The sequence below is a fragment of the Toxotes jaculatrix genome, chromosome 16 (assembly GCF_017976425.1).
Source record: "Toxotes jaculatrix isolate fToxJac2 chromosome 16, fToxJac2.pri, whole genome shotgun sequence".
Classification (NCBI taxonomy): domain Eukaryota; kingdom Metazoa; phylum Chordata; class Actinopteri; family Toxotidae; genus Toxotes; species Toxotes jaculatrix.
The window spans coordinates 7,326,486-7,338,491 of NC_054409.1; the positions used below are offsets into that span (position 1 = coordinate 7,326,486).

Genomic DNA, 12,006 nt, shown 5'->3' on the forward strand with positions numbered 1-12,006 from the left:
TGAAAACACCTGCGGGTGTCAGATAAATGTAGTGCAGTTATCATTTTTAAAAACTCTAATGCATTTATGTTTAAAATTGTTTAATTTTAACAATTTTTCTGCCAAAAAAGTTTTAAATCATGTGGAGCTCCCTAACAAAATATAACAAAAGTTTGATTCTAACTTGAGGTAATCAAAATCACACGAAAACAAAAGAAAAGTAAAAAAAAAATCAATAAAAATCAGTCATCATAAAATCAATAATCAATTTATTTGTAATTTAGATGATTCCTTTTTCTTTATAAGGAGAATCAGAACTGTTATACAACACATGTAATTATGTGCATTAGATCGTGTTCAAGAAAATGAAGCACAAGTTAAAACAGAAACAAACAATGTGAAGGTATTGTCGTCAGCCCTCTAAGCCATATTTAATTTGGGATAAATTCATAACACATAATTAAACAAAACCACCACAGCAAAAACTAAGTCTTAATTCAGCATGTACAGACAACAGACATGAGCTAACAAGACAAACAGGACACACCCTCCACAGTCTATAAACACACTGCTGTGAGATACGTGGTCTGGGTTCTTCATCCCTTTTATTTAGTAAAATTTCATTGAAATACAAGCAGCATGTGGGAACTATGTTTAATTCTCTCTGTAAATACTGAACTGTGGTGAATCAACAAGTTTGTAGGATTTTAAACTTTTTATGTGGGTCATTATCACAAGTGGACAGCTCTAAGTTCAGGTGTGAATGCACTCAGGATGCACTGAAGACACATTTGAGATCTGGTCACTTGGACCACATGGACTGAGGTGGTCTGAGCCACAAATGGCCACATTCTTTTTAGCATGTTAATGCAGATATGTTCTGGGCCACACTGAAGGACCGCCTATTCACCTGTCGTCCTGTGTGTCAGTGGATTTACACACCTATTGTAAACAAATGCATGTTGTAGTGTGAGGTGGCTTTATCCATGACGTCTGAAATGTTTTGAAAAGCCCACAGAGATGTGTTATGAGTGTGTCAAACATCCTGGGTTATTTAGCTATTCAAAGGAATAGACCCAGTCTTGTCCATGGATGTACTGCTGCTAGAGCGCACTGTAACGATGCTCAGCCACTTTTTTTGTCCGGGTGAGGAAATACAACATTAGCAGTTTGCATAATCTGATTGAAATTCATGCATATGTTTAACAAATGAAGATCCAATCATCACTAAAGCATATGTCCTATAAGAGAGCCACTAAAAAAATAGAATGGTCAAAGTTTTCATTTTGTGTTTCAGGGTGTATTGATGGAATAATGCATTGAGTAACATGTATTAAAAAAAACAACATTCCACCTTAAAAGTTGCTGGCAGCTGTTAGTGGCCTTTTGAGAGGCACAGTGAAGTATACTAGTGAAAATGAAAAGACAGCAAGACATTGTTTGATTCATCGTTCGCTCTTCTGGCAGTTTCTTTATTTGCGATTCATTTGCACAGAAACATTACAAAGCCATCCCGTTACCCTCGGGCAGCTTGTGGTGCATCCACAGCTGCTGGAAATGAAAGCTTGCTTAGCTATGTTTTATTAGCCTATCAGATGAGTTCAACCTCTGCACTGCACTAAGACTCTTGCTCACAAGGGATCTTTTGAATGTGGCTTAATTTACTTGAGTTCATTACTTTCTCATTGGTTAAAATAACACCTTTTAGTCTTTGTAAAATGAATGGTGTTTATTTGTATATAAAGTGGGGAATTGAGGGCCAATGTCATAATGGAAACATGTTAGCACCAATAGTTAGCATAAGCCTATCTGACAGCCAATATGATGAGTGAAAAAAAAAAATGTAAGCCATCAGGAGAGTGAGATCTGATCATGGGCTGTTGTAAAGGCAGGTACCTGTATCTGCCTTTACAATTGGTAGGTAACATATCTGTCTACAAACAGTTCCTGTTTGCAGTGTATCCACGGATGTACGACGACTGTCACTGGGTTACCCTGATACTGAAGAAAACTACATTTTTGACTGTAATGCATCCCTTTATTGCCTCACCAAAAAATGGCATGAAACTGTCACATCTTTTAAGAGTAGAGTTCCTAAAAAAAAATCTCTAAATCTGCGACATCCTCTTTCTAGAAGTTGAGCTTTTATCCCACTTTCCATCGTTTGCACACATTTACATTTGCACATGCAGACTGTGGCAGGCTGAGAAATCTGCTAGTTTTCTTTAAGCCATAAAGAGTTTTTAGTTAAGAAAAACATTCAATATTGCCAAATCAAACTTTGAAGAATTTACAATGACATCAATATACTGTTTTTGGATAAAGCAAGCTAGTGGTCATTAAAGGAAGTGCATTTTAAGGAACTTGTCTATAACTCATCTTTATGGACTAGTGATACTGTGTTAGCGAGTTAGTTCACCTTCTAAGTTCAAGCCAGCCTTACTGAGTAACTCTACTTATAGGTGAACCTTTGCTTCCCAGGTTGATAAATCCAGCCCTCATTCAACCAACTGAGATTTAACTCTTACAGCCAGACCTAAAATTTCCCAGTCAGTGACAAAGCCTTAATAGGGATGGGTTTAGTTATTGTTTGCAGTTGGTTAACAGGAACGACAGCTGCTTAGTTGTCTCCTCTGTTTTCTGTGATGGGAGGTTCAGTTGGAATATCCTTGGTAACACAGAGAGTCACATTGCCGGGCGTCATGGTAACGGGGGTGGTCTCAATCGGCATGTTTGTGTTCATCGTGCCTGGTTCAGTTGTGATCGTGCTGTTGTCTTCCATAGTGACGGTTGTGATGGCAGCGGTGGTGGTCACGGCAGTGGTTGTCACGGCAGTGGTTGTCATGGCATCAGTTGTCACAGGTGGTGGGGTCTGATCGGTGACTTCCTCTGACGAGTCATCATCAGAGGAGTTACTTTGGGAAGAGTCGCTCGATTTAGCTGACTCATCCGACTCTGGGGAAGAGTGTTCGTAGCTGGAAGATTCAGCAAGCCGCAAAAACCTGTTGTGTCCATCCGGCCATCTCCGTCTCATGTGACTGTCAGAGATGTCGGCATCATGAAGCCTGTGAGAGCGGAACTGTGAAGGAAATGGATGCATGAGTCAAGATACTGTCAAATAAAGGCCACGATTCCTTGTCTGATTTCCTCGACCCAGAAAGTATATTCAGGTAATGATTCTGCCACAAACAAATGGGATTATTTTACAGTGTGTCAGTCAATTTATGGAGCTCTTTTCTTAACCTTAACCCTACTGATGGTGCCATGTGTGTGCCACAAAGACAATGAAAGCTTTAAAACATAATTAAACACAATGCAGCAAACTGTCTTTTGAAGACAAACTGATTTTGATTTCTACTCACTACTTGTGAAAGAAAAATGTAAACGAAAGTGATACTGCAGCTATTTTGCATAATTTTTGTCAAGCAAACACTGATGACAGACATTTTTCTCTCCTTTTTCTAAATGTATTTATAGCCTTAGTTATCAACTGTTATCAGTTTAAGACATCTGTCCATCTACATCACTCAGCATTTTGGTAAAAGTTAAAGTGCTAAAATCTAAAGTCACAGGCAGCTTCTGTGTTTGTCCTGTGTTATACAAAGAGAAGTCCTAACAGTTTTAGCTATTACTCTCAAATCATGAGTCTAAGTAACATTGTGTGGCGTCGCAGCGTAGGATGTAGGAAGTGTTCAAATCTCAGATGGGACCAAGCAGCAGTCAAGAATGTCCGTCCCCAGCTGGTTAACTGCAGGGTGCTTGCTGGAAACTGTAGTGACAGCAAAACAATTTTCATTGTCTGCCCACGCAAATACTGCACAAATCAAGTTTTCCTCTGTGGGAATTTACGTTCCAGCAGCATGAGAGAACCGAGGCACAGCCAGCGAGCGAGAGAGACTGAGGTGACGGAGGGAAGATTAATATGCTGTGTTGTGGTTAGCTCACCGGCTTAGCAGAGATGGTTGTGAGAAGAATGATGACGAGGGCAGCTGTTAGAAGCTTCATCTCTCCTCCTGTCTGCAAAAGGAGGGAAGCCACAAAGAAAAACACAGTCACTCACACACAACCAGAAACAAGACACTGACAGAGGCTGGGCATGAGACTCTGGAATAACCCAGTAATCCAATAAAAACCGATAACAGATATAAAATCCACCATGTTTAAAAAAGAGATAGATATTCACATACTTGATGAGAAGTAGCTCATAAGCCCATAAAACATCATAAAATATTAATTAAAATAAAAATATAAATCAAAAAATCTTTAAACTTACCAATTTTCTGTGGCAGCAGATCTTTTCTCTAGTTCTTTCTAACTTTGTTCAAATCCTGTTTAAAGCAATGGGATTCTGTGCAGCTGTGATCACTCTCTGTTTCAGCGCTAGGACTGTTTCATATATGCTGCCTGGGCAGAGAGGCTTGGCAAGGCAGGGCTGTGATGGGGAAGAGACAGGGGTGGTGGTGAGGATTGAGTAACTCTGGGTTGCCTGAGGTTAGAGTGGAGGGGAGGGGAGGGGCTGAAGATGTGGCAAATCAGACAGAAAAGTGGTTTATTTTGTGTTGTGAGTTATGTTTTTATTTTTCCTTGCCAGCTGAAGTGCAGTCTAATGAAATATTACGCAATAATTTACAAAAGCGCGGTGATGCTCAGCTCCAGCTGGCGGCCAGGAGCGTTCTGTTGGCTTTAATTATTCACGGGATGTGTCTAAACCTTGATTTTTCTCCACCTGTGGCAAACTGAATTGAACTGACATTATTTGGAAAATCAAACAAAGCCACTAACAAAAACACAAGCCTGCGAGCTAGTTACTACTGTGATTTTACATAGCTACCTGGTGTCAGCGATAGAACTGTGGAGGTACGGTTGGTGTTTGAACGTGTAACGTGTTCATTAAAATAATGTTTAATGTTAATGTTTAATGTTAGCTGATTTTTTTAAGCATCCCAAACATCAACCACACCTTACTTCCCATATTCAGATACTGTAGAAAGAATGCTGAGATTATCAAATGAGAAGGGGTGATGAAAGTCTGAATGACGTGATGACTCGGCAGTCAGTGGAATCTTACAGTAGAGTTACAGTGGAGCCACACTTTGATCAGACAGCTACATGAGTGTGTGTGTGTTTGTGTGTGTGTGTCTGTGTGTGTGTGACACCACTGTGTTACTTCAATCCTCTGAAACTTCCTCCCTCTTCGCTTCCTCTCTCTTCTTGTCACGAAAATCTCTCAGCCGTCTCAGAATCACCTCACCCTGGCATCTGGAGAATTATGATGGACGTCTTCTTAGCCGCGTCAGCGGCGTCATTAAGAGGTTGACAGTTTGGCTTTTAAGTTAACTGCCTTGAGAACTGTTGGGTGGATTGTCCATGAGATTTAGCACAGATGTCCGTGCTATACACAGCATGAAAACTCTTTGCTGATTGTCTGACTTTTCATCTAGTTCCTCCAGCAGGTCAAAGTTTTTATTTACTTGCAGACATTCATGGTTCCCGGAAGACCAATCCTTCATATGCTATATCATTATAGCAGTAGTACAAGACAGGACAGCAGAGTGTAAACACTCCTTCATCCACGTATCCTGTGTGAAAATCTCTGCACCAATTCAGTAAATTTACTAAATAACCGGGTAAACAGCTTCATCCACATCAGTTGCACTTAAAACCAGAGACATTCATGGGAAAAAATGTACTCTGGTCAGTTATTACTGTCATCCAACCTCAGGCTTCCCTCAGGTATCGTCATGTGCAGGACAACTAACACATTAAACTTTTATTCATGGTTAAATTATGAAAACACTGTGAAAAAAAACCAAAACATCATTACAGCAGCTTGGTGGTTTGGGAAATAAACCATAGTCGTAGGAGTTAACAGTAAAATGCCCCCCCTCTTCCTTCGTCACTCTTCCCCTGTCAGGTCAGACTACTTCCTCTTTTTTATTTTTATGACTAAAAGCCTTTATTTTAAGCCTTTTATTTTATTTCAGGACACATTACTCAGTCCTAAAATAAACAGCATACTTATTTAAATAAAAATAAGTATGCTCTTACTGTTTGCTGGCCACTGCGTCAATCTCTCCCATGTCTTGCTCAAGGGCAACCTCACAACATCTCTAGTTGGACAGTTGCTAGTTACTTTTCAGAGTATTATCCAAAATACATGATAAGCCTATAAAATATGATGCGTTGTAATAGATCAAACTGCTGTGTGTAAAAGAGTCTATGTAAATGATGCTTACATGTTGATACAAAGTAATTGTGTTTATTTAAATGATTTATGTTTATAATATTTATATCAACATACTTTTACAAATACCTTTTTTTCCCCTCATTGTGGAATATCTGTGCGTCATGAATGCGAACTAACACAACACTGAAAGACAGCGGGAGTGTTCATTATTATTACTAATACTGTAATGACAGTGTGACTGAAAAATAATGACTCGTGGTCAGCTTAGTCATAGTCCTCGCAGACAGGACTGCAACAATATCGAGATTCCAACTTTAAATTTGGACGTTAATGGAAAAGTTGTCAAGCTGATGTGATAAAGTAAACTGTGGGAAACTGGAGGAATCACAGTTCCTGCCTGGATCATGTTCATTGTATCAACTTTTCCAGCTCAAGAAGCGTGATGTTATAAAACAGAAGTTGTAGTGAGGTGGTCGGAGACCAGGGTTCACATCCTGCATCTTGAAAAAAAAAACACCAGCATCTTCCCTGAACCTTCACCATTAAGTGGTCTGATTTGCCGAAATATAAGCAGAGATACGTTAATCATGCTTTGCTTGCTATGAGTAGATACTGTGCTGAAAACATGTAACACAAAATGCAATAATTTCTTTTTTTCCCAATACATTCAACTTGAAGATTTTGCAACATGCTGAAGGTTCAAATCAAAACGTGTCTTCTTTTTGTTCATAGTAAACACAATCAAGAAAACATTACATGTCTTTCACTGTTGCTAATTTGTAATATACAGGGATGATTTCTACAGGACAGGGTTGATTGAACAATACCCAGGCTGTCAGAAGATTCAAACCTCTTAATGTTTTAGAATTTTTGATGACATGCAGTTTTATTGTATGCATCACAATATTATAGTATATAAATACACAACACTGAGACTGCTCAGAGTGTCAGTATTTGTGTTTTATTTGAGTCAATATCACCATAAGGTACCTTTGAGACTTCCCAATTTCCCCCCCAAAAAGCTGAAATTTTCCATTTAACTTCACATTTATTGTATTAAGTAGATGTTATGCTGTTAGGAATGCATGTTGGTCAAGCTCCCACACTTTTTATAAATTATCTGCAAGCAGACAATGGACACGCAAACAGCATTGTTATAAACACTAAATTTAGTGTTTATAACAATGAGATTTTAGGAGAAGTAGTCTGAATGTGGCCGTTAAAAATGTGAAGTAACAATATTTCTTCATACAAAACACTGAGTCACAGTGGATGCTCACTTGCGTAGTTACACTGTTACTACACACGGTGCTGTTTTTCTAAGACGAAAGTTTAGTATTGTGTAACAAACTAATTATTCCAAATTATTTTATCAATACAATAGGTGGTGTTAACAGGTCACAAGACCTCCACATAATTCTGAACATGTGTTCCCAACTCTGAGAAATGTACAGCAGTGAGAACTAATCAGGACTAATCAGGACTTTTTACTTGTATTTACTAAAGTCACCAAGAGAAACTTGTCGCAGCAGGACAATCACAGCTGTGATGAATAATATTAATGATGACTGTGTTCCATTCAGGTGAACCAGTTCCAGGAATCTGGGATTGTGCATCTTTAATCGCCATAGGATCCACTCCTGGTGACTAAAGCACAGTCAGGGTCTGGTGATGAATAAAACCCTGGTGCACAAACGTCAGTGATGACTTAGTTTCGGGTGAGCCTCCTCACCTAATCCATTTACAAACATACAGTACCAGTCAAAAGTTTGGACACACCTTCTCCTTCAGTGGTTTTTCTTTATTTCTATTACTTTCTACATTATAGATTCATACTGAAGACATCAAAACTATGAAGGAACACATATGGAATTATGTAGTTAACAAAAAGTCTTAAACCAACCAGAATATGTTTTATATTTTAGATTCCTCGAAGCAGCCACCTTTTGCTTTGATGACAGCTTTGCACACTCTTGGCATTCTCTCAATCAGCTTCTTGAGGTGGTCACCTGGAATGGTTTTCAGTTAACAGCTGTGCCTCGTTAAGAGTTAATTTGTTGAATTTCTTGCCTTCTTAATGTGTTTGAGACCATCAGTTGTGTTTTGCAGAAGTAGGGTTGGTTCTGTATGTTGTTTCTGAGGTCTAAGGTCAAACCAAGTCTAAGTAAAAATTGCAACATCTGCAAAACACATGAGACACACCTCCACAAAATCACTGGTGATTTTGAACTCAGCAAATGTCAATTTCTTTTCCTTGTTTTGGATCATTTGTTTTTTAATCACCTTTTGGCAATCAGGGTGGAGGATGAAGCAACGCTGCTGTCGGGGCTTGCAGACAAAAAAACCAAAAATGATGTGAAATGAAAGTGTAAAGTGAAATGTGGCTTCATGGAATGTTTTCATTAAGTCTAATTAGCGGTCTGATCGTGTTTTTGTCTGATGTTCTGCTGAGTTGACAGTTTTTACTTTGAGTTTGATTACTTAATATTTCTATATTTCAACACTCAGTAGAGCAAACCAGAAAATAACATTTACTCTGTCGCACCAGAAAAAGGGGCCCAGTGTGGCGACAAACTTTTAGAAGTGTAGATGCTGTAAATCCACATATTGAACATGTGGATTTACCTTCTTTAATCCAGCATCTACACTTCTAAAAGTTTGTCTCGTGTTTTAGGTATTTTGAGAGGAGTCATCAAGGGAGACTTGCTCCATCCAGTGCCATCTTTGTTTAAAAAAAAAAAAAAAATCAAACGTTTAAAAGAAGAAAATTGTGTTTCCCTTCCCAAACGATCCATCGCATTCAAAACCTGGTGACAATTTTAATGATTTTTTGATGATTATGTAACTTTTTTATTTAGAAGAAAAGCATTTTTTTTTTTTTTTTTTTTAGCATAATCCAACTTTAGTTCTGAGTTTAACACTTAAATGTCTGAATCTATACTTCAACCAATTTTGGAGGCTTCACAAACATATTGCTAAAGAAAACAATCTGAAAAACCATAAAGAATACATAATTAGAGTTGTATGTTGTTAGGGACAAGATATTTCAAAAACTTCAAATGTTTTAAATGTTCCTTTAAATCAGAAGCCAGAAACACGGTATCTTTTAATCAGATAAGTGTAAGATTGTACGCTGTCTCTGTGTTGCATCCTGTATGTAACAAACCCAGGTGGTTAGTGACATCTACTGGTCACAAAAATCTTGTGCAACCTTAACTTTGCAGTAACTACATCTTTAGGTGGTGGACAGCTTAACAGAAACACCAACATTAAAATTTCTGCACCAAGTATACACTTAAATGAGTGGCAATACTAATATTCAACACATCCAACACAAAGCACTTCACGCACATTCAGCTCAACATAAACTGTTTCAAATGGGAATTATCAAGAAATAACTCTTATTTCTTAAATTATTTTCCTCAAACCTGTGAACTAGCTTTCTTCACAACCAAACCAGCCTGACATCAAAAAATAGAGAAAGAAAAGAACAAGACTGAGCTACATGACCATGTTAGCAACCTCGGGAAGCTGTAGCATATCAATGCTAATGTCAGCATGCTAACATGTTCACAGTGACAATGCTAACCTACTGATGTTTAGTAAGTATAATTTTTCTTTAATGTGTTTGCCATCTTTGTTTGCATGCTAACATTTGCTAATTCACACTAGACACAATGCTGAATCTTGGTTGATAATAATAAGATAATGCTAAATAATTATGAAATGAAAATTGTTTACTCATACAGTGCACATGGAAATAATTGGTTACAAATTGTTTTCTGTTAACTTCTGTGTGAATGCATGGGCACTTTCTCCAACCACCCCCCAACACCCTCCCTCTACACACCTCCATTCTACTTGTGCAACTTTTTACCTTTTTACCAGCAGATGGCAGCAAAATGCTCTTTAAATGACCTTGGAGTTAATCTTTTCCTAATCTTTTTATGACATTATGGAAAGTAACAGTGGCAGTAAAATGACTTTAGCAGTTTCATATTTAAAAACGAAAGTGTTGCCTATTTTTACTTTTTTATTTTGTTCTTCTCTCTGTAGGGCTGTACCATGCTGGGACAGAACAGGGAATGATTCCTCTTCACAAACCACCTTGTCAGTGCTACCTTGCTGTAGGTGGACAGGTTTCAAACCATGACCAGGCGAGGCCACATGCTGACAGTGGAAAAGAGACAGGTAACTGAGATAATCAGAAAGTCAGAAAGAAATTTGCAGTCAAAATGAAAAGAGGGCAAAATTTATGTTCATGTAATTCTATTGGCCAGTGTGTAGACAACATTAACATGTGCTAGAAACTTGCTGTTTACAATATTTGGTACACTTTGAAACTGTTGCTGGTGTTTTACATTGAGTTTACTGAATAGTAAAATCTCATTCTTTCCTTTGTTGGTGAGTTTTGAAGTGTATCTTTATTAAGATTATTATGATTTTATTATGATGCATTTTTAAAAGACTTCCTTTTGCAGATTCCGCCTGCAGGGCTGATTCTGTAATTATATCAGCCTCCTTTGGGTTTATCAAGTCAGGCTTACTTTCAGATTTACTTCAGATTTTCATGTGATCACATCAAAGCAAAGCCAGAAATGTTTCAGTTCATTTAGAAAAATCCCCTAAGGTATTTTTGCAGTTCTGCCTTTTGAGTTACCACCACATCACCACTGTTATTTGGTTGAATTTGGATATTGGACTGGGATGAGGCTATGAGTGGGCTGAGTGGTTTGCTTGTTCAAAAAAAAAAAAAAAAAGTTAACACTTCATATGATTAAACAGCCACCAAAATTCACTTTCTTTTCTCTCCTTTTCCAGTTATACCATAGGGCAGTTTGGAGTTTATCAACCACGCCACAAAAAGTTTTTTAAACCTAAGTGTTTCTACGTGAGCTTGTAATCCTGAAATTAAAATGTGTTAAAAAGGGAAGAAACCAGAGACAGCGAAGCTGCGGTGGGCAATTGAGTCTCTGTGAGGCAGAAAGTGAAACCTGTAACCTGCTTTCCACTCAGAAGAAACTGCAATTCAGACAACAGTTTCCGTTCGGTTAGTGAAAAGTGTGTGGGCACATATGCATGTGTGTGTGTCTGTGAGTTTGGAGTTTTAACAGGCGAGTTAAGATTTATTGCTCCTCACTAACACTTCCTGTAAGATTCAAGTTTTCCAGCTACAACTGCTAAACCTTTCAGTGTATGGCAGTTTTTATCATAATTTATTTTTAAAATCTGTTGTGAATATGTTTTTTTTTTTTTTTTCTTTTGATGAAGTTTTTGGCCACAGTCATGGTATGGCTCTGGAGATGGCTAATGTCTGTCAGTTAGTCAGTCCACCTCTTTCACCCAGACTAAAATAACTCCTCATGCTATTAGATGTATTGCCATAAAATTTTGGTTCAGACAGTCATGCTCCCCCCATGAGGCCCCTGACTGACTTTTCTTATCCAATGATATCTAGCACCACAAATATTGTTTCTTTGTTGTTGTTTTTTTAAAATACCTTTTTGTATCCTTAAAAACCTACAAAGCTAGTGACATTTCCATCAGCTTCTACTCTACTTTGTAAGAAGTGCTAATTATTAGCAGATATTAGCAAGCTAACACACTAAACTAAAATGGAGGTGAACATAACTAGCTAAACATAGCTTAAAATACTACTGTGCCTAGATAAGGATAGCCTCCTAAGGCCACTAACATTACTTTATATTTTTTGGTCATGTTCAAATCAATGTGAATAATAAGTTAAATATGATAAATGATAAAGTCAGCTTCTTTTGTTGATCCATCCATCCACCTTCCCCTTACATGGCTAACATCACCTGACTTCCTTCTTTACTCCC

At 37.9% G+C, this 12,006-nt stretch overlaps 1 protein-coding gene across 1 annotated transcript; it reads right to left on the reverse strand.

Moving 5' to 3' along the window:
• Positions 1 to 1,424: 1,424 nt before the first annotated feature.
• scpp8 (secretory calcium-binding phosphoprotein 8) lies at positions 1,425 to 4,405 on the reverse strand. Its single transcript, XM_041058187.1, has 3 exons — positions 4,253 to 4,405; positions 3,925 to 3,996; positions 1,425 to 3,058 (listed from the first exon to the last, which is right to left on the reverse strand). The coding sequence occupies exons 2-3, from the start codon at positions 3,982 to 3,984 to the stop codon at positions 2,600 to 2,602; spliced, it is 519 nt and encodes a 172-aa protein (XP_040914121.1). The 5' UTR covers positions 3,985 to 3,996; positions 4,253 to 4,405; the 3' UTR covers positions 1,425 to 2,599.
• Between the last annotated feature and the right edge of the window lie 7,601 nt (positions 4,406 to 12,006).

Bases quoted from the DNA above. Each gene is read 5' to 3' on its own strand.
- scpp8 (XM_041058187.1), bottom strand. From the start codon at position 3,984: ATGAAGCTTCTAACAGCTGCCCTCGTCATCATTCTTCTCACAACCATC. The intron at 3,059-3,924 runs GTGAGCTAACCA...TTTCCTTCACAG, and splicing joins CAACCATCTCTGCTAAGCCG to TTCCGCTCTCACAGGCTTCA.